At 41.8% G+C, this 23486-nt stretch overlaps 1 protein-coding gene across 1 annotated transcript in view; it reads right to left on the reverse strand.

Moving 5' to 3' along the window:
- Nucleotides 1-9302: 9302 nt before the first annotated feature.
- Nucleotides 9303-23486, reverse strand: part of PUS1 (pseudouridine synthase 1) — a 29516-nt gene continuing 15332 nt past the window's right edge. Inside the window, exons 5-7 of the mRNA XM_021004374.2 lie at nucleotides 17181-17283; nucleotides 13934-14631; nucleotides 9303-9685 (exon numbers count right to left, since the gene is read on the reverse strand). Of these exons, the coding sequence (XP_020860033.1) occupies nucleotides 9635-9685; nucleotides 13934-14631; nucleotides 17181-17283 (852 nt within the window). The 3' untranslated portion in view covers nucleotides 9303-9634. The remainder of the gene's footprint in view (nucleotides 9686-13933; nucleotides 14632-17180; nucleotides 17284-23486) is intronic.

A 23486-nucleotide genomic window follows, 5' to 3' on the forward strand; every position in this document is an offset into this window, starting at 1 on the left:
AGGGAGGATTATGGGAAGAGAATAATATATAAAGATAGTAGACTGGGGAGGAAAGGAAGCATGGGGAAGAAAAGAGAGCAAGATGAGAAAAAAGGAAATGGGGCATTAGAAGGAAGAAGGGAAGAAAAGAGAATGGGGGGCAAATTATTGTTTTAATTATCTTTTTATCCCTGTAAACATTCTATGCTTTTCTGATTCTGTTGTTATATTGGATTTATTTTGGTATGGTTTTTATCCCATTTTTTTGTTCATTGAAACTGGATTTACAATTTAAACATGAATCATAAATACATATATATATGTGTGTATATTTACAGACATATAAAGTATTTCAGATTTGCTGAGGAACCTGAGGTCTTCACTACTGCTCTGGGGACAGGTGAATAAATATTCAATTCAATTCAAAGAGCATTTTGTGAGAGCCTACTATGTGTCAAGCATTGTAATAAACATGAAGGATGCAAAGTCAAAAATAAATCAGTGCCAGCTCTTGAGAAGCTCACATACATACATACATATATACATACATACATACATACGTAAGAAAATAGCAAATATTTACAAAATTATTTGGAGTTAGGATGGAGGGAATCGCTAATAACTTGGATGGCCAGGAAAGGTGTCTTAAAGAGATTAGGATTTGAGCAGAACCTTTCATGGAACCAGGTTGTCCCGAGAGGTGAAGTGAGGTGAGGAGAGAAAGGATTCCAGGTACAGAGAACAACCTCTGCAAAGGCTGGGATCTGGAGAGAGAGAGGCACATGGAGGGGCGATGATAAGCCAGGTGGGCCAGAACAAGAGTGAAGAGGAGGAGTGAGATAAGTCTAGAAAGATCCATTGGAGCTAGAGGCCTGTGCTGGAAGCACCTCCTGCTGGCTCACTGGGGCCAACTGCTAAATTGTCATTGGGAACACTGATACCTCAGAAGTCAACAATTTATTGTTAAATAAATAATAATTTATTGCCCAATTTATTGTTTGTCTAAATTGGTTGTCTAAATCTAAGAAAATCATGGTGAAAATGTCAATGAAACGAAAAAGAGTGTCCTGTAGACAGCTCCCCATCCCCACCCCGAGCTGGTTGTTAAACATTTATCCTGGTATATCATTAGTTGTGGAGCCAAGTTATAAAAGACTTTGAACACCAAACAGAGGAGTTTGCATTTTAGCTTCCAGGCAATAGAGCTACTCCTTCATCTCTAGCAGGTGAGGGACATGCTTGGACCTGTGCTTTAGGAATATCCATTTTTTTTTCTTTTTTCAGAGGGGAGGGAAGGAGAGGCAATGGAGTCAAGTGACTTGCCCAGGGTCACACAGCTAATACATGTCAGAAGCAGGGTTTGAACTCAGGTCCTCCTGTCTCCAGAGCTAGTACTCTCCACTGTACCACCTAGCTGCCCAGGAATATCAGTTTTGCAGCAGGGTGGAAGTTGGATCCAGGCAAGAAAACCAATTAGCAGACTATTGCAACAGTCCAGGCAAAGGCAATAATACTTCATGCCTTCAACAGGAGAACTTAACTTAAGGAAAAGGTGGAACTTCAAAAAGAAGCTAAGTTCTGTCCCATCTCCGCTTCATGTAAAGTGACCGAATTTTAGAGCTGAAAGGGCCATCCAGTCCAACCACTAACTATGGCAAAAAGGATCTTTTCTACAACATACTTAGCACAATGCCTGGCTATTAGTAGTTGCTTGACTGATGTTTGTCATTTATTGACTGACTGACCAACATAGCCAAGAAGCCTTTCCTTGAAGACTTCCAATGAGGGGACTTTCACCTCTTAAGGAAGCATGTTCCTCTATGGGATCAGTCTAATCCAGTAGGGAACCTGCAGCCTCAAGGCCACATGTGGCCTCCTAGGTCCTCAAGTGCAGCCCTTTGACTGAATCCAAACTCTGAAGAACAAATCCCCTTAATAGCAGGATTTGTTCTGTGAAACTCAGACTCAGTCAAAAGGCTGCACCCAAGGCCACATATGGCCTCGAGGCTGCAGTTTCCCCACCCCAGGTTTTCTAATCAATGCCATTTTCCCCCATACATCAAGGGCTAAGTGACCTTAGGCAAAGCCTGGAAGTCTGACTGTAAAATAATGTGATTGGTCTAGTGACCACTGCGGTCCCTTCCAGCTCTAAGATCCTATGATTAAGCCTACATTGGCTTCGTTTCAGCTTCCATAATGTCCCTAACCCTTCCAGAGAAGATCTAAACTTCTTGAACATACAGCTCCTCAAATGCCCGAAAACACAGGCCTGTGAGAATCTTCTCTCTGAAAGCTTAAATTGCTATTAAACTACAATTACTGTTGGCCTCAGCAATACAAGATCAGGATAGCAAAACTGAAAGCAATCAGAGACAAACTCTATCCCAAAATAATCCTTGTTTTAATCTCATTATATAAAGTCTCGATTGTCGCTTAAGTGAGCCAGAGGCAACAGGAGTGCGGTGAATGGAACCCTGAAGTTGTTCAGTCCTGTTCAGTCGTGTCCAACTCTTCATGACCCAACCTGGGGTTTTCTTGGCAAAGACATTGGAGGGGTTTGCCACTTCCTTCTACAGCTCATTTGACAGATGAGGACACTGAGGCAAAAAGGGCAAAGTGACTCGCCCAGGGTTGCCCAGCTAGTAAGCGTCTGAGACTCAGGTCTTCCTGACTCCAGGTCCAGCACACTATCCACTGTGCCACCTAGCTGTCATGAAGGCCTAAGTTCAAACGTGGCCTCAGACACTTGCTCACTGTGTCACCCAGGGCAATTCAATTAAACTCTGTTAGCCTCAGTTTTCTGAACTGTAAAATGGGGGTAATAGCAGCACCTACCTCGCGGAGCTATTGTGAGAATTAAATGAAATATTTTAAAAGTGCGTAGCACAGTGCCTGGCACATAGTAGGCACCATAGAAATGCTCGTTCCCTTCCCTCACCAAAGCAGCTCATAGTTCATACGTCATCTAGCACTCTGCTCTGGCCATCTTGCCATCCACTTTGCCACCCGTAGCTTCTCTCCTTCCTGCTCTAGGTTAACTGAGCAAATCAGTGTTACCCACTACCATTATTTACTGTCGACTACCGGCCGCTCCTCCCTATGATTCCCCAGGCACTCTATTCCTTGGCTACCACTCCCTCCTATGTGCCACTTCTCTGCCCACCTTTGATTCCGATTTTCTAGTTGTCCTCCCTGTGCCTAGCCCCCTCCTCCCTCAGGAGCATCCCTCTGTGCGGGACGGAGACACTACTCAAAATCAAGACAAAGACTTGGCAGAAAGCAGAAAGGAGTTTATCGCTTTCTCGTGAGGAAGGGTACTGCCCCTCGTGGCACTAATGGCGCCAGCCAGGGAGTACAAGCAAGGCTGATTTATACCCTAACTCGAGCTCCTCCTCCCTAACCTCCTTCCCCTTATCCCATTGGCTAGGCTTCAGGGGGCACAATCTATTCACAGAAATCTTCCCCGGCAACAAAAAGAAAGGAAGTTTTTCAAGGCTAAACAGTTTAGGTTGGGGGTAGGGCTATGCTTTCTGCTACATGCTTAAAAAAAAAAAACAGGTCTGGGGTTGGGGGGGGATGTCTGACAAGGTCAGAAGGGAGTGTGTTTCAACAATACAACTAAATCCCTTGAGAAGGCCATCTACGACAGGTGCCTCCAATTTCTCTCCTCTCACTGTTTTCTTAACCTCTTACTATCTGGCTTCTGACTTTATCATTTAACTGAGACAGCTCTCTCCAAATGACCAGCGATCTCCTAATTGCTGCCCTTTGTGAGAACTATTAACAGGAACTATTAACCCTTTGAGGAGGCTTCACTTCTGAGAGATCATTTTTCACACCTCCACCCCAGAAGCCTCCTTCTCCCATTGGTGAGTTTCTTCCCAGATCTTGCATTTTTTTTTGGGGGGGGGCAACTGGGGTTAAGTAACTTGCCCAGGGTCACACAGCTAGTAAGTGTCAAGTGTCTGGTCTGGGGTCACATTTGAACTCAGATCCTTCTGACTCCAGCCCTGGTGCTCTATCCACTGTGCTACCTAACTGCCCCTCAGATCTTGCATTTTGAAGAAGGGCCCAGATCAACCATCCTTCAGTCCTCTCCTGCCTCTGCTTCTCACTCTCCAGACTTCACCACCATCTACCCGGCACAGGTGCCTTCTCTCCTCACCACTCTTTTCATCTCCCCTTTTTGTGTTGTCTTCCCTAGTAGAACATAAGCTCCTTGAAGGCAGGGCAAGGATCAGCTCTTTTTGGGTGGGGCAGGGACCTTGTATTTGTATCCCCAGCACTTAGTGAAGTGCCTGGCACATATAAACCCTCAATAAGTGCTTTCACTCAGTCTTCTATCACACCTGTTCCCTTGTTAGTAGCATGATTAGAATTTAGAGCTGCAAGGGACTTAAAATAATTTTAAAGCTTTTAGTAACAACTTTCACATTTGCACTAAGAGAAGGAACTTACCTAAGGCTATACAGAAAGGAGATAGCAGAATCCAGATTCAAATCCAGATCTCTAAACTCAACACAATGCCTTCTACTCCATTAGAGAGTATCCCTTATGATTCAGGATGGATGGATGGATGGATGGATAGATGGATGGAAGGATGGATGGATAGATGGATGGATGGATGAGTGAGTGAATGAATGAAGCTGGTCATTTGGACTATAGGGTTAGAAAAAGTTGGTGGCAGAATTTTCTTAACCTAATCTGTATAGCTTCACACTGACCTCACAGGCTTTGGGTTGAGAAAGGCTATTTCCAGGAACAAGATGGGCCCTTGTTAGTAAGCATGTATCAATGTCAGATGAACTTTGTGAAACATTCCTTCTTTGTTGAATCTGGACAAATTTATTTGGAGCAGTTGTGATTTTTAGCTGTCAAGTGGGACTGTTTAAGGTTTTTTGTTTTTGTTTTTTTAGTTTTTACACAGGTATATTTACTGATAGCCTCTGCCCTCAAGAAGCTTACATTCTTTTTTTTTTAACTTTATATTACATTTTAATTTTTTTTGAGGCATTTGGAGATAAGTGATTTGCCCAGGGTCACATAGCTAGTTAGTGTCAAGTGTCTGTTCTGAGACTGGATTTGAACTCAGGTCCTCCTGACTCCAGGGCCAGTAAGAAGCTTACATTCTAATAAATATTAATAATAATGAACATTTATATAGCACTTGCTATGCACCAGGCACTAAGCTAAAAACACTTTATTTCTTCTCATTTGATCCTCACAACAACCCTGGGAGGTAAGTACTATTATTATCATCTCCATTTTATAGATTAGGAAACTGAGGCAGATAGAGGTTAAATTACTTGCCCAGGGTCACACTGCTAATATGTGTCTGAATTCAGATCTTCCTGACTCTAGGCCCAGCACTCTGTCTACTGCCCCACCTAGTTGCCTTAATAGACACCCATACACACACATATATTAAAAAAATTTAAAAAGAGGGAGGTAAGGAGGAGGGAAAGTAGATGTGTTAGAGAAAGATGTCTGGAGAGTCAGGAGTGAAGCTGGGAGATGAGTGAAGGTGGGTTCAGGCAATTCCTTGAAATGGAGTTTCTGGAAGGAAATTTACCCACCAAGTCTACATCTGAAATGTGGCACAGGGGCTGGACCTTCTTAACTAGTAAAGATTCTGAGCTCCTGGAATGTGGATAATCCTCCAACCTTTCAAAGCTCACAAAGTCACAGTCATCCAATTTTTGTTCACTAGAAGAATGGGAATGAAGAAACACAGAAAAATAGAAACAGAAGCCCCTGTAAATGGCCTACATATCCACCCTACCGGGGGAGGGCCCAAGAGCTCTCCCCACCCAAAGGTTTCCATTATGTCTTCCTCACTCAGAAAGGCTAGGGAAGAAGTAAATGGCTCCCAGAGGAGTCTTTCGTCTGCCTCTTATTTCCAGTTCAACAAACAACTAAAAAGGCCCCTCTTTAGGAAATAGACTATGAAGTGGGTATCTCTTCATGCTCTGAATCAGGGAGCAAAAAAATAACAATAATACATATACTGTACTCAGAATTTCTGCCAGGAACAATCATATTTACGGTGAATCTATGTCCAAGCCATTTCTAGCTAGGAGAGACGTCTGAACTGAGATTGCCCCACATACTCTCTGCCCCTAAATTATTTGAGATAAGATTAGGAGGAACCTTGAAGAAGGAAAAGATCACAATGTGAAAACACAGAAATTTGAGCTAATATTCCAGAGCTGCCCAGTAACCAAATCTCATTGTCTATCCCATTTCTTCCTGGATTACCCCAGAAGTTACAATAAAGGAATCTCCTCCTTTCTACTGGATGGTTTAATCCTTTCTCAATGGAAAAGGGATAGGTCCTAGGAACAATCTATCTGTCAGTAATCTGGACATGTTTTCTCATCTGCAAAAGGAGGTGGTTAGAACAGATTATGTCTGAGGTTCCTTCTAACTCTAAAGCTATGACCTCTAAGGTTCCTACCAGTTTTAAACTTTAAACATCTTTAAACTACCAAGAGAAGCCAGGGAAAGCTTTGGGAGACACACCTAAAAGTAGCCCCTCCTATGCCCACTGTTCATAAGAACAGATTATGTGATAGTCAAGATTAGGTCTTTTCTGTACGTGTATAGTCTATGTCAGATTGCTTGCTGTCTTGGGGAGGGGTGAGGGAAGGGAGGGAGAAAAAAATTTGGAACTCAAATCTTGTAAAAGTGAATGTTGAAAACTAAAAAATAAAATATGAAAAAAAAAATTAGGTCCTTTTCTCCTACAGAGACAGTGCCAGGACTGATTTTTTAAAAAAATCTTTCTTCAGTCCCCAGCACATGGGAAGGCATGCACTCAACCAGAAGAGTGAGATAGGAAGAAAAAAGAGGAAGGTGGGGAGGGGAAAGGTGGAATGGTGGAGAAAGATGTCTGGAGAGTCAGGAGTAAAGTCAGGCAATGAGTAAAGTTGGGCTTAGGCACTTCCTTCAAATGGAGATTCAGGGAGAAATTCGCCCCCCAAGTCCACATCTGAATGGGGCACAGTGGCTGAACTGCTGGGCCCCTCACAATCTTCTTGGCTCCTTAAGATTCCAGCATTTGGAATGTGGTTACCACCACCAACCAGCACAGTGGACAGACGCCACTCTAAGTAGAGTCAAAGAAGACTGTGCTGACACTGCGACCCTGGGCAAATCCCTTAATCTTTGAGTCATTGGGCCAAAAAACATCTGAGGGAGGAAATGAATCGATATCATCCTAACACCAAATCCCACCTTTTCTATAAGCCACTGCACCGTCACTACTATTTAGGAGCAAGGGCCATTAATACCATGGACAGAGCCTTGGTGCTTTAGACCCAAGAGTGTGAGAGCAAGAGTCCAAACAACCAGTAGCTTTGGGTAGCTGACTACAGCTGTGAGTACCAGGGAAGGCAGCTGTGGTAGAGTGGGTAGACTATGATACTTGGAGTCCAGAAGACAGATCTGGGTTCAAATCCCACCTCCGATTCTTATTAGGTGAGTAACCTGCAGCAGGGGCAGCTAGGTAACACAAAAGATAGAATGCTGGGTCTGGAGTCAGGAAGACCTGAGTTCAAATGTGGCCTCAGACACTTATTAGCTGAGTGACCCTGGACAAGCCACTTAACCCTGTTTGCCTCAGTTTCCTCATCTGTAAAAATAAGCTGGAAGATAATGGCAAACCATGACACTATCTTTGCCAAGAAAATCCCAAATGGAGTCACAAAGAGTGAGACGCAATTGGAAAAAAGACTGAACAACAAACCTGCAGCAAGTTGCTTTACTTACTTTGGGACCAGTTTTCTCATCTGCAAAACGGGGATAATAATGCCCACAACACTTACCTCATAGGGTTGCTGGGTCTAGTACACTTCATAAGCTTTTGTTGTGAGGACCAGATAAGGCTAATATAAAGGACTTTGTGAATCTTGAAGAATTACAGAAATGCCATCTATTATTACAGGTTGCACTGTGGGAAAGGAAGGGGAAGGGAACAAGGATTTGTTAAGCACCTACTACACAGGAGGCACTGTGCTAGAAACACCATAACAACAGCTAACATTTATGTAGCGCCTGCTGTGTGCCAGGCACTGTTCTAAGTGCTTTACAAAGATTATCTCATTCAATCCTCACAAGCACCCTGGGAGGTAGGCGCAATCATCCCCATTTTACAGATGAGGAACACTTGCTATGATACAACATTCCATTTCTTGCCTCTGAACAAAGGCAAAGACCCTTCCTCCTTTTCTCTCGGTTCCTCAACCCCCTAGTTCTCTTCAAGGCTCAGCTCAAGGACCACCCCCTTAAAAGGCATTTCCTGATTCCCATGGTTGTTACAGCTTATTTTGTATATATGCTATGGTGACTTATTTGTGAACATGCTGACCCCCACCCCGACCCCCACCCCAACCCCCGTAAGCGCTTTGAGGGCAGGGACCATCTCATTTTGTATTTAGTCAGTCAACAAACATTTATTAAGCATTTACAATGTGACAGGCTAAGCCTTAGGGATACAAAGAAAGACAAAAACATCACTCCTGGCCTCAAAAGAGCTCCCATCCTAACAGAGAAGACAACAACGTGAATTACTAGGGAGTCAGAAAATAGAGAAAGTAGACAGGAGGTCATCTCAGAAGGAATGCACTGCCAGATGGAGAACCCAGGAAAGGCCTTCTGGCAGAAGGTGGCATTGAAGAGCAGCCTTGAAGGAAGCCAGAGAAACAGAGGCAGAAGGGAGGATGGAGAGTATTCCAAGAATGGGAGACAGTCAGTGTCAGGCATGGAAGTAGGAGGTGGGTGCTATGCCTTAGTGCCAACAAGAAAGATAACAGATACAAAGAGCACGAAATGCAAAGCGCTTCATATATAATATCTCTTCTGATCCTCACGATAACCCTATTGGGTAAGTGTTAAGGCCCTTGCTATCCCCATTTTACAGATGGGAAATGAAGCTGGAGTTCCATTTTGGTATTTGAATCCCCAGTGCCTGATTCACTCCCTGACTCATAGTAGGCAGTTAATAAGTGTGTGCTGAATTAAACTGAACCCTTGAAGACACAAAAGCCTCTTTTATTTGTCTGTGCCTTCCCTTTAGCACCCAACAAAGGGCCTCTTCAAATGGGAGATGCTCAGGAAATGTGTTAAATTGTCCAGAAAGAAAAACACTTCACACAGTCTAGAAATCACAGAGTAACCCAGTGAGCAAGAAATTGACTCCCCCCAAAAAATGACAAGTAGAGAAGCACAATTTAATAAAATCATTTCTTTAAAAAAAAAAAACAACACACATGTATTTTCCTTTTCCCAATGTTCTAGAAGTGGGCACCATTAAAAGAACAGACTAACAGAAGACTACAGGCAGTTTATTTTGTGATCCAAACATAGAAGGCTACCATGCTTTGGAATCCTCAAGTCAATGAAATAACAAGATCAGTCCTTTATTTTAAGGATAAAATTTTCAAGTATTTCTGACCCTGACATCCTCTATGTCAAGAACCATGATCCCGATGATTTCTATCTCCCCAGCTCCTTTCTATCATTAGCAACTGGTCATCATAAGCAAGTCAATAAGCCAAGGATGTATGTCGATGTGTGCTGCAGAGGGATTTGCAAAGGCCCCGGAGGTGAGATATAGAAACATCGCGGCTCTGCTCCCCTGGCGACGTGTGACCTCTCAGTCAGAGTCATCCCCACCTCCATCACTGCCTTTAAGACTACCAGTAGCCTGTGAGAGAAGAGAAGAGTTTTAGATGAGTCAATAAGAGAAGAAAAAAACTGAGTGGTGAGCACTCCTGTGTATCACCTGGTAAACAGAAACCATACTGCATTTTCCAAACTTGAGATGAGACACAAATGAGCATCATTTGAGCAAGGCTAGTTCAGAGAACCATGTTATCTCAAATCTGAACAAGACCTCAGGGGCCATTTAGCTTAATCTAGTCACACTCAAGTAAGAATCTCTTCCACAACATTTACCCACAAGTGGTCACCCAGTTCCCCTAGAAAGACATGTAATTATGGGAAAGACAGCCCACTGCACTTCTGGACAGCTGCTGACTCTAACGGAGTCCTTCCAACCTCAAGTCCCTGAAATCTGCCTCTGTGGCCCTCAGTCCTGCCTACTGGGGCCACGGAGAATGTTTTTGTTGTTGTTTTTAAAAACTCTGTAAGTTCTGAAAAATTCCAAACTTTACAAAAACCAAATAAAATAGAGCAGAAAATGAGGTTGATACATGAAACTGTGCATCACTATTATGTACAGCTTGCTTTCTTTCTAAATATATGAATTCAGTCATGTTACTTTCAAAGCTGTCCACCTTGTCCGGGTTCCCTTCTGCTGTCCTTAAAAAAAAAAAAGCAGGGCAGCTAGGTGGCACAGTGGATAGACCACCGGCCTTGGAGTCAGGAGGACCTGAGTTCAAATACAGCCTCAGACACATAATATTTACTAGCTGTGTGATCCTGGGCAAGTCACTTAACCCCAATGCCTAGCAAAAAAAAAAAAAAGAAAAGAAAAAGTGCTTCAAGAAACCTCTTTCTTTCTTTCTTTTTTTTTTTTGGCAATTCTTCATCTCTAAGCTCACTTTCCCTCCTGCTCTATGTTGCCAAATTAAAAAATAGAAGAAAAGGTGGGAAAAATGTATAGACAAACAAAACAAATTCCCATACTGTTTGTGTCTGAAGATATTCATCTTATTCAAGCAAACCAAGTTCAAATCAGCAGTGTTGAAAACTGCATGAAATGTCTTTCCCAAGCATTCTCCTCTCCATGGTAACATGGTAACATCTCTTCAACTGATCCTCATCTGGGATGGTATAATAACACACACTGAATACAACAACAATAAAAATAACAACTAGCATTTTTATAGCACTTTTAAGATTTTTTAAAGGGTTTTTTACAAGTTCATTCACACTTAGTGCTCCCAACAACTCTGGGAGGTAGGTGCTACTATTATTTTCATTGTACAGATGAGGAAACCGAGGCAAACAGTGGTGAAGTGACTCTTCCAAGGTCACACAGTTCATAAGTGTCTGAGGCGGGATTTCAACTTAGGAATTCCTGAACCCAGACCCAGCACTCTTACCCACCCCACACCACTAAGTGCTTGGCCATTCTCTCTGAGATCAGGTCTATCTCTGCCTTTCCTAAAATGTGTCCAAACTGAGATGTGCTCTGACTAGGGCAAAGTACAATAGGACTGTCACTTCAATCATTCTGCAGCCGATGACTTGCCCTTAATGGACAGCGTTAGCTTTCAGAGCTGGCATGTCACACACACGTTCATTCATAATGATCTTGAAGTTCATTAAAAAACAAAACAAAACTTGAGATCTTTTTCATAGCAATTGTTTTCTGAACATACTTCTTCCCTTATCCTGTACTTGGGAAGTTGAATTTTTTTGGGTGGGGGAGGCAATCAAGGTTAAATGACTTGCTTAGGGTCACACAACTAGTGTCTGAGGCTGGATTTGAACTCAGATCCTCCTGACTCCAGAACTGGTGCTCTATTCAGCGGCCCCTGGGAAGTTGATTTTTTTGAACCCAAATACAGGGCCTTACATTCATTCTCCTTACATTAGCCTTTCAAGATCTTTCAGGAGCCTGACCTTTTTCATCCAGTGTGTTTAGTCATCCCCTCTCAGCTTCATACCAGCTATTAATCTGATAATTATGTCATCTGTGGCTTCTTCCAAGTCACTAATGAAAATACTGAAGAGCACAAGGCCAGGTCCCTGGGACACCCTACTAGTGACTGCTCTTTCATTCAGGTCATTCTATGTACTACGTGATCTTCCTGACAGCATCACTGTTACTGTGTATCAGCCGTGGGGAACCTGCAGCCGCAAGGCCGCATGTGGCCTTCTAGGTCCCTGGGTGTGGCCTTATGACTGAGTCCAAGCTTTACAGAACAAATACTTTTATGAAGGGGATTTGTTTTGTGAAGTTAGCTAGTTAACTATAAGTTAACTAAGAAGTTAACTGTAAGCTAGAAGTGATATGACTTGCCTGAGGTCACAAAGAAACATGGCACATAGCAGGCTCTTAATAGATATTGATTGATTGATTGATTGATTGATTGAGGCAGAGCCAGGATTCACACTCAGGACTCCTAATAACAAATTCAATTCTCTTTCCCTAAACCACTTTGTCTTCCTTATGTTTGTCAAGGAATGAAGCCATGAATTAAACAGTCAACAAGCAAAATTAAGCCCCTATTACATGCAGAGGCAGCTAGGTGGTGCAGTGGGTAAAGTACTAAGTCTAGAGTCAGAAAGACCTGAGTTCAAATTTAGCTTCACACAATTATTAGCTCTGTAACCATGGACAAGTCATTTACTCACTGTCTGACTCAAGTTCCCCAATTGTAAAATAGGGATAATAACAGCACCTACCTTGCAGTATTGTTTTAACAGTCCAATGAGAAAATATTTGAAAAGCATTTCGCATAGTGCCTAGCATACACTAAGTGCTTAATAAATGCTTATTTCATTCCACGTACCAGCCACTAGGGCTGCAAAGACAAAAGCAAAGCAATCCCTGCCTTTGAGGAGTTTGCATGGGGTGGAGATGGCAGAGAAGTACCCACAAAGTGTTCATATAAAAGGACTTCTTGGGGGCAGCTAGGTGGCACAGTAGATAGAGCTCTGGCCTTGGAGTCAAGAGGAGCTGAGTTCATATCTAGCCTCAGACACCTGACACTTACTGGCTGTGTGACCTGGGCAAGCCATTTAACCCCAACTGCCTCACCAAGAAGCAAAACAAACAAAAAAAGGACTTCTTGAAGGGTACTCGATGTTTCAAGATACAGAGTTAAAAAGGGAGAGCGTCCCAGGCATGGGGTACAACTTGTGCAAAGACAGGGAGGTAAAAGATGGAGAGTTATGGATGGGGAACAGCAAGCAGGTCAAATGTGTGAGGGGTATGAGAAATTAAGATTTCTCTCTTGTATTTAATAACTAATTATTGTATTAGGACCAAGGTTTTCCCCCTTTTCTGCTTCCTTATCCCGAAATCAACTAGTGTGGGAAATCTGATTGACCAACCAGGCCAAGATCTTAATAGACAGTAAAAGAAATTCTAAGTTTGGGCTAATGGGTGTATTCCTACTCATTGTGTTTGCTCGGACACGTCTGGGGAAGTGCTGACTCTCCCTTCTGTCTTAACGAGTGATATGGAAATTGATGTCTCTATTAAGCAAGACTTGGGTGACACAAGTCAAGAACCCAAGACCCTACTTACTAGCTGTGTGACCCTGGCCAAGCCACTTGACCCGACTGCCTCACCAAAAAAAGCAAAAACAAACAAACAAACAAACAAACAAAAAAAAATCCCCGAGACCCTCTTTTTAACATATAGCCCATCTCCCATTATAATATTCTTTCTTTTTTTTTTTTTGGTGAGGCAATTGGGGTTAAGTGACTTGCCCAGAGTCACCTAGCTAGTGAGTGTCAAGTGTCTGGTCTGAGACCAGAGTTGTACTCAGGTCCTCCTGACTCCAGGGCTGGTGCTCTATCCACTGCAGCCTCAGGTGAACCCCTTTTTCAAAAGACTTCATAAATATTGAAGGTTCACGAGGTTCGGTCTCTTTGGCTACACTGAGCCTTTTTCTGTTGACTGCTTCCTAAACACAGTCAATAAAACTGATCTTCATTCACCCAGAAACTTGGTCTCTCATAATTTTTTAACCGTCACAAGGGGCATAATGTGTCATCAGCTTGGAAAGACAGGCTGTAGCCAGCATGTGCGGACGTTTAAATGTCCAGCGAAGGAATCTGTAGGCAACAGGCCGTCCCAGAAGCTTCCTGAGCACAAGTGACACCCAGTGGTGGGAAGTTTCAGGGAGCCTTGGGCCAAATTTAGTGTTCTCAAACTCACAAGATTTCAGTAAGCCACCATCCCCCACCCCAAGAGTCATTTTCTGAAATCCGGAAATTAGCTTCCTCCTGGGGACTCCCCTGCCCTTCTCACCTTGGTGTCCCCGGCATCTTCCTTGGCCTCCGGGGAGCCGGTGTCAAAGTCGTGGTTGGGGAGACTGTTCAGCCAGCTCGTCATGGAGTGCTCCTCCATCTCCGTCTTGATGATGGTGGGGTAGATATACTGCTCTTTGAACACAGTCATCTTCTCTTCCTCTTCCACCCAGTCCAGGGGTTCATGCAGCCCATCGTTCCCGAAACGCCGATTGTACTGTTCGAAATGGACCCTCTCCAAGACCAGCCCGAGCCCTGGCGCTTTGGGGATGTCCACCTTCTCCTCTCCCCAGCTGCGCTCCATCACAGACTCGGGCACATAGCCCTTCATGACGGCAATCACCAGGCCGATCATCTTCCGGATCTGGTGCATCATAAAGCTCTGGCCCTTGACCTTGATCACGGCGAACTCCATGCCTTCCCGCACGAAGGGCGCCTCGCAGTGCATCTCCATGATGTAGCGCCTGGCGCTCGGCTCCTTGGGGCCCTTCTGAGAGGTAAAGTTGTGAAAGTTGTGGGTCCCCCTGTAGCCAGCCAGCAGCTGGTTGACTTTCTCCAGGGTGTCCGGGCTCAGGCGGTATCTTTCGTCCTGGACGTCGTGGTCCTTGTGGGCAAAGGCGAAGGTCGGCAGCATGTAGAAATAGGTCCTTGCGTCGCATCTGTTCTTCGAATTAAAACTCCCGGTGACCCTCTTCAGACCTGGGGAGGAATAATGAAAGAGGGTGGGGAAAGAAACACTGAAATGTTATAAATTGCAATGAGATTAGGAGTGGGGGGCAGCTGTCATCTCCAGGCCTCTGCACTGGCCGTCCCCCATGCCTAGAAGGCACAAAACTCAATATCTCTCGGTTTTCCGCAGGAAGCTTTTCCTGATCCCCCCAACTGCTTGCACCCTCCCTCCCAAACTATCTTGTATTTAACTCCTTTGTATGTGTGTATATCTTTTTTTTTTAATTTTACATTTAGGCTCTTTGTAATTCTATATGTGCTTGCTGTCTCCTCCAATTAAAAGGTAAGCTCATTGAGGGCAGGGATTGTTTCATTCTTTGTAGCTGTATATCCAATGTCTGGCACAGAGTATAGGGCATATGGCTTAATAAAATGCTTGTTGACTGACTGTCCTTAGAAATCATCCAGTCATAGAGGCAGCCGGTACCACAGTGGACAAAACACTTGGTCTGAGTTCCAGTCCAGCCTCAGATGCTTACTAGCTGTGTGACCCGGGCAAGTCACTTAAATGATATTTGCCTCCCAGTGGGGATGATAACAACACCTACCTCCTAGGGTTGTGGTGAGGATTAAATGAGATAATATTTGTAAAGCACTTAGCACGCATCATGCCTGGCACACAGTAGGCACTATAAAAATGTTGGCTACTGTTCACAGTATTCTAGATCTGAGACTGCAAAGGAGCTCAGAGGCCCAGCCCCTTCATTATACAGACAAAGAAACTGAGACCAGCAGAGGGTAAGTGACGTACCTAGAGTCAGACAGGCGATGACTGGCAGAGCCAGGATCAGAACCTAGGTCTCCTGAGTTAAAATCAAGTATATTGTACACTGATACCATGTTACTCCCTCAACCAAAAATTCAACAAAAATGTATTAAGCATCTCCCACGTGCACAAGGCAATTTGCGACAGAGCAGTGGTTCTCAAAGTGTGCCCTGAAACCCCTGGAGGTCCCCAAGATCCTTTCAGGGGGTCCTCAAGGTCCAAACTATTTTCAAAATAACATTAAGATGTTATTTGCCTGTAAACAACTCCTCCTTTACCAACTACACACCTGTGTGAGGCCAGATTTTCTTCATATACTTCAGCTAAAACAACATATCACCACAGAATAAAGAAACAGGAGAATCTGCTGTCTTCTATTAGGCCAGATATTAGAGAGATTTGCAAGACTATGTAAAACAATGCCATTCTTTTTTTTTCCCCCTTTTTGGTGAAGCAGTCGGGGTTAAATGACTTGCCCAGGGTCACGCAGCTAGTAAATTGCCATTCTTTTCACTAAATCTTTTTTGTTTTGGAAAATAAAGTGTTTTTTTTTTTTTTTTTTTTACAAAAAGTATTACTTATGATAACATGTAATAGGTTCATTATCTTTAAATGAATATATTTAAAAATTTTATCAGTTTTTCATTTCTAATACAGCAAATATCAATAACCCACATATATAAAAACTCTTTGGGGTCCTCAATCATGTTTAAGAATATAAAGGGGTCCTGAGACCAAAAATTTTGGGAACTGCTGGTACAGAGGGAAGAGCGCTTGCTTTATAGGACTAAGTGCTCTTGCTTGCCAGCTGTGTGGCTCTCCGTGACTTCCCCCTTTGAGCCTCAGTTTCCTCATCTGTACAAGTGGGGTTGGACTAGATGACCTCTAAGGTCCCTTCTAATCTGATAATCTTATAAACTCTCTGAGCCTCCAAGGGATGAGGACGCATCTTGATGGAGAAAGATCTAATACGTGGCATTCCCCATACTGATAAAAATCAGTGCACGTTCTATACATGCAAAACGTTAGCTGCTTTTGTTTTTTTTCTTAAGATATCAAGGAACCTGTACTCTACTTGGAGGCAGAAACACAGATTATTATACAAAACAGTGTGACAGAGGCAAGAACATTCCCAGAGTCCTACAGGGAAGAGGGGAAGACGGAAGAGAATACTATGTGCCAGGCACTGTGCTAAGCTCCTTACAATTTCTCATCTTCTCTGAGCTTCACAATAACCCAGGAGGTAGGTACTATCAGTATTCCCATTTTACAGATGAGGCAGGTAGAGGTGAAGTGACTTGCCCAGGGTCACACAGCTGGGATGTGTCTGCGGCTGGATTTGAATTCTGCTCTTCTTGACTCCAAGGGCAGGTAGGTGGTGCAGTGGATAGAGTGCCGGGCGGACAGTGAGGAAGACTCACCTTCTTGAGTTCAAATCCAGCCTCAGACACTTACTAGCCGCATCTTGTCAGAACAGAGAAAGTACTCAAAAGTTTGGGTTGTCAACCATTCACCTTTGATCATCATTTTAGCTATAATCCAATAATACTGCTGCTGGAAGGGGACCCTAGTGAGAGGTCACCTAATCCAATCTCTTCATATATTCATTTTATAACTCATTTAGTAAATTAATCCAGGAATTAATGGACACATTAACCAAGTCTGCCAGTGTGTTCAATGCTCTACACCCATAGTCTCCCACCTCTAAGCCTCATTAAGCCTCAGACAGGTCCTCCCCCTTCTCTATTCTTACCTAGGATTCTGATATGAGATGGAAGATGACTATTAATCTTTTCCAAAATGTTGTCAATGAGCCACACCTTCAGGGATACAATCTGGCCAGCAGCAGACACACCCTGGAAATGAGAAGGCAGTTAGAACAGCTGGGGGTGGGGGGGTTGGGTGTTGGGCGGGGCTATTGGGGGGTGGGGGGGACACAGACAAACAGGACAGTGTTGGAATTCCCATGTAGAATTTGAATTATATTAAGAAATCCAGACTTCCGCCTCTGGGAGCCAAGATGGTGGAGTGAAAAGGTAGTCGCTCTCACTCTCCCCTATCAACCTCTGAAAACCCAGAAAATATTACCCCAGAAAAAAAACCCTGGAACACTGAACTAGAAGAAAGACAGGAGCAGTAGTGCAGCAGCCCGCAAATGGGTCTCCAGTGCCTCAGCAAAAATAAGGGAGGCAGAACTACAAGGGGCCCAGGCGGATAAGTACCCTGCGGCATTCATCTGAAAGGAGGTGAAGAAAACAAGCTAAAGGCTTCCTAAAGCCCCGGCCTTGCTGATTCCAACCCAACACCAGGCAAGCAGCCTCCAATTGTGAAGAAATCCTGAAGCCCAGGTGGTAGAGCAGGCAAATACCAACACCTGGACCTCCGAGTGCCTCAGTGAGGGCGGGGGGAACTGGTGGGAACCAGCTCAGAAAACCACCAGGTGCCTCGGCACTCCACCGCAAAGGAATCTCCCAGTGCATTAGCAGAAACGAGGGAGACGACACTGCAGGGGGCCCCAGGCAGATAAACACCCTGTAGCACCCATCTAAAAGCAGCTGAAGAAAGCTAAAGGAAAGGAAAAACAGGCAAACTAGAATTGCCTGAAAGTTCCAGCCTTGCTGATTCCAGCCCAACACGAGGTAAGCTGCCAGAAACCTGCAGCCTCCAATTGCCAGCATAAGAGGCCCAGAAGCAAAGCCAGTGACCAAGACCTAGGCTCCCAACACAAGAAGCTTGGGTCAGTACCTCTGTTCCCCAGCAGGAGAGCTCAATCTCTTTAAAGGCCAGGGAATAAAGAAACACCATGAGTAAAAAGAAATACACCATAGATTCATATTATGAGAAGAGTGAAGATCAACACAGAAATTCTGAAGAGGACAACATTGTCAACAAACCCACATCTGCAACAACAAAACGGAACATGAACTGGTCTGAAGCCCAAAAAGCCTTCTTAGAAGAGCTCAAGAAGGATTTTAATAGTCAAATGAGACAGGTAGAAGAGTCCTTCAAAAATACAATTGGCCAATTGGAAAAAAAAACACTGAAGAAAACAAGTCCCTAAAAAACACAATTGGCCAATTGAAGAAGGAAGTACAAAAACTAACAGAAGAAAACAATCTGTTAAAAACTAGAATTGGACAAATGGAAACTAATGTCTCTATGAGAGAGCAAGAATCAGTCAAACAGAAACAAAAAAATGAAAAAATAGATGAAAAGTAAAATACCTCATCAGTAAAACAACCACCTGGAAAATCGACTCAGGAGAGACAATTTAAAAATTATTGGACTACCTGAAAATCATGATGAAAAAAGAGCCTGGACAGTATCTTTCAGGAAATCATAAAGGAAAACTGCCGAAGTCCTAGAACCAGAAGGGAAAATAACCATAGAAAGAATTCACCGATCACCACCTGAAAGAGATCCCAAAAATTGACAACGCCAAGGAACATAATAGCAAAATTCCAAAATTACCAGATGAAAGAGAAGGTGCTGCAAGCAGCCAGAAAGAAACCATTTAAATATCATGGAACCACAGTTAGGATTACACAGGATCTTGCAGCTTCTACATTAAAAGACCAGGGCATGGAACATGATATTCCTAAGGCAAAGGAGCTTGGAATGCAGCCAAGGATCAATTACCCAGCAAAAATGAGCATCATTTTTCAAGGGAGGAGGTGGATATTCAAAAAATAGGAGACTTCCAAACTTTCCTGATAAAAAGACCAGAGCTCAACAAAAAATTTGATCTTCAAGTACAGGACTCAAGAAGGACTGAAAAAGGGAAACGGGACAGAAAGATACAATATGTTGTTAATAAGGGGGGGGTGTTTAAACCCCTACAAGGGAATATGAGACTTGCAACCCTTGAGAACTCTATTGTTATTACACCTTGTTAAAGGAGTATACATAAAGAGGGTGGATATTAATTGACTTTGATGTAATGATAAAAAAAAATCTAATCAAGTGGGTTGAATGGATGCAAATAAGTGAATCAATCTGATCTTAGAAAATGTATTGAGAAAGGAGGAGGCAGACAAGGATAAATTACATTACAGGAAAAGACACAAAATCATATTAGAGCAGAGGGAAAGAAGGGAGGTGGGGAGCATTGTTTGAACCTTACTCTCATCAGATTTGGCTCAAGAAGGGCATAATATAATCAGTTAGGTATAGAAATCTAACTTGCCCTATAGGCAGTAGGAGGGAAAAGGGGAAAGAAAAGGAAGGGGGAAAGAAAAGGGGGGAAAGGGAGGGAAGCAGTAAGACTAAAGGGGAAGAAAAGGGAAAGGGATAATAAAAGGGGGAGGGACTGAAGGAGGCGTGGTCAAAAGCAAAACACTAGTGAAGGGGGAAAGGAAAAAGGAGAAAGAAAAGCATAAATGGGGGGGAAAGGATGGAGAAAAAGACACAGATAGTAATCATAACTGTGAATGTGAATGGGATGAACTCTCCCATAAAACGGAAAGGATTGCAGAATGGATTAAAAACCATAATCCTACAATATGTTGTTTACAGGAAACACATTTGAAAAAGAGTGACACATACAGGGTAAAGGTAAAAGGCTGGAGCAGAATATATTATGCTCAGCTGAAGTAAAAAAGCAGGGGTAGCAATCCTGATCTCAGACAAAGCAAAAGCAAAAATAGATCTAATCAAAAGAGATAAGGAAGGAAACTACATCCTGCTAAAAGGCACCATAGACAATGAAGTAATATCATTACTAAACATATATGCACCAAATGGTATAGCATCCAAATTCTTACAGGAGAAGTTCAGGGAGTTACAGGAAGAAATAGACAGCAAAACTATACTAGTGGGGGACCTGAACCTCCCCTCTCGCACTAGATAAGTCTAACCACAAAATAAACAAGAAAGAAGTTAAGGAGGTGAATAGAACATTAGAAAAGTTAGGTATGATAGACCTCTGGAGAAAACTGAATGGGGATAGAAAGGAATATACTTTTTTCTCGCAGTACATGGCACATACACAAAAACTGACCATGTACTAGGGCATAAAAACCTCACAATCCAATGCAGAAAGGCAGAAATATTAAATGCATCCTTTTCAGATCATGATGCAATAAAAATTATATGTAATAAAGGGCCATGGAAAGATAGACTAAAAAATAATTGGAAACTAAATAATCTAATCCTAAAAAATGATTGGGTCAAACAACAAATCATAGAAACAATCAATAATTTCATTCAAGAGAATGACAATAATGAGACAACATACCAAAACCTATGGGATGCAGCAAAGCAGTTCTTAGGGGAAGTTTTATATCTCTAAATGCTTACATAAATAAAATAGAAAAAGAGGAGATTAATGAATTGGGCATACAACTAAAAAAACTAGAAAAAGAACAAATTAAAAATCCTCAACTAAACACCAAATTAGAAATATTGAAAACCAAAGGAAAAATTAATAAAATTGAAATTAAGAAAACTATTGAACTAATAAATAAAACTAAGAGCTGGTTTTATGAAAAAACCAATAAAATAGATAAGCCTTTGGTTAATTTAATTAAAAAAAAGAAAGAAAACCAAATTACTAGTATCAAGAATGAAAAGGGTGAAGCTACCACCAAGGAAGAGGAAATTAAAACAATAATTAGGAATTATTTTGCCCAACTATATGCCAACAAATTTGACAATCTTAGTGAAATGGATACATATTTACAAAAATATAAATTGCCCAGATTAACAAAGAGGAAGTAAAATACTTAAATAACCCCATCTCAGAAAAAGAAATTGAACAAGCCATTGATGAACTCCCTAGGAAAAAATCTCCAGGGCCAGATGGATTTACATGCGAATTCTATCAAACATTTAAAGAACAATTAATTCCAATACTATATAGACTATTTGGGAAAATAGGTGAAGAAGGAGTCTTACCAAATTCTTTTTATGATACAAATATGGTGTTGATACCTAAACCAGGAAGAGTCAAAATAGAGAAAGAAAATTATAGACCAATTTCTCTAATGAATATAGATGCAAAAATTTTAAACAAAATACTAGCAAGTAGATTGCAGCAACTTATCACAAGAATAATACACTATGACCAGGTAGGATTTATACCAGGAATGCAGGGTTGGTTCAATATTAGGAAAACTATCAGCATCATTGAGCATATCAACACAAAACCAACAGAAACCACATGATCATCTCAATAGATGCAGAAAAAGCTTTTGATAAAATACAACACCCATTCCTATTAAAAACACTAGAAAGCATAGGTATAAATGGAGTCTTCCTTAAAATAATAAATAGCATTATCTAAAACCTTCAGCAAGCATTATATGTAATGGGGACAGGCTAGAAGCATTTCCAATAAGATCGGGGTGAAACAAGGATGTCCATTATCACCACTGTTATTCAATATTGTACTGGAAACCTTAGCTTTAGCAATAAGAGAAGAAAAAGAAATTGAAGGCATTAGAATAGGCAAAGAAGAAACAAAGCTATCACTCTTTGCAGATGACATGATGATATACTTAGAGAATCCTAGAGAATCAAGTAAAAAACTACTTGAAATAATAAACAACTTTAGCAAAGTTGCAGGCTATAAAATAAACCCACATAAATCATCAGCATTTCTATATATTACCAACAAAGCCCAACAGCAAGAGATAGAAAGAGAAATCCCATTTAAACTTACTGTAGACATTATAAAATATTTAGGAGTCTACCTCCGAAACAAACCCAGGAACTCTATGAACACAATTACAAAACACTTTTCACACAAATAAAATCAGATCTAAATAATTGGAAAAACATCAGTTGCTCATGGGTAGGCCGAGCTAATATAATAAAAATGACAATCCTACCTAAGCTAATTTACTTATTCAGTGCCATACCAATCAAACTACCAAAAAATTATTTTATAGAGTTAGAAAAAATAATAACAAGATTCATTTGGAAAAACAAAAGGTCCAGAATATCAAAGGAACTAATGAAAAGAAATGCAGGGGAAGGTGGCCTAGCAATTCCAGATCTTAAATTGTATTATAAAGCAGCAATCATCAAAACTGCTTGGTACTGGCTAAGAAATAGGGAGGTGGATCAGTGGAATAGGTTAAATATGCAAGACACAGTAGTCAATGACTATAGTAATCTATTATTTGATAAACCCAAAGACCCCAGCTTCTGGGATAAGAACCCACTCTTTGAAAAAAACTGCTGGGAAAACTGGAAAAGAGTATGGCAGAAACTAGGCATAGACCCAAATCTCACACCATATACCAAAATAAAGTCAAAATGGGTTCAGGACTTAGATATAAAGGCTGATACCATAAGTAAACTGGGAGAACAAGGAATAGTTTACCTATCAGATCTATGGAGAAAGAAGAATTCATGACCAAACAGAGAATAGAGAACATTATGAAAAGCAAAATGGATAATTTTGATTACATTAAATTGAAAAGTTTTTGCACAAACAAAGCCAATGCAACTAAGATTAGAAGGAAGGTAGAAAATTGGGAAAGAATTTTTACAACCAGTCTCTCTGATAAAGGCCTCATTTCTAAAATATATAGAGAATTAAGACAAATTTATAAGAACACAAGCCATTCCCCAATTGATAAATGGTCAAAGGATATGAACAGACAGTTCTCAGATGAAGAAATTAAAGCCATCTATAGTCATATGAAAAAATGCTCTAAATCGTTATTGATTAGAGAAATGCAAATCAAAACAACTCTGAGGTACCACATCACACCTATCAGATTGGCCAACATGACAAAACAGGAAAATGATAAATGTTGGAGAAGATGTGGGAAAATTGGAACACTAATACATTGTTGGTGGAGTTGTGAAATGATCCAACCATTTTGGAGAACAATTTGGAACTAGCCCAAAGGGCTACAAAAATGTGCATACCCTTTGATCCAGCAATAGCACTTCTAGGGCTATATCCCAAAGAGATCAAACAAATGGGAAAAGGACCCACATGTACAAAAATATTCATAGCAGCTCTTTTTGTGGTGGCAAAGAATTGGAAATTGAGAGGATGCCCATCAATTGGGGAATGGCTGAGCAAGTTGTGGTATATGAATGT

This window comes from Phascolarctos cinereus, unplaced genomic scaffold (assembly GCF_003287225.1).
Source record: "Phascolarctos cinereus isolate Bilbo 61053 unplaced genomic scaffold, phaCin_HiC Scaffold_4;HRSCAF=312, whole genome shotgun sequence".
Taxonomy (NCBI): Eukaryota; Metazoa; Chordata; class Mammalia; order Diprotodontia; family Phascolarctidae; genus Phascolarctos; species Phascolarctos cinereus.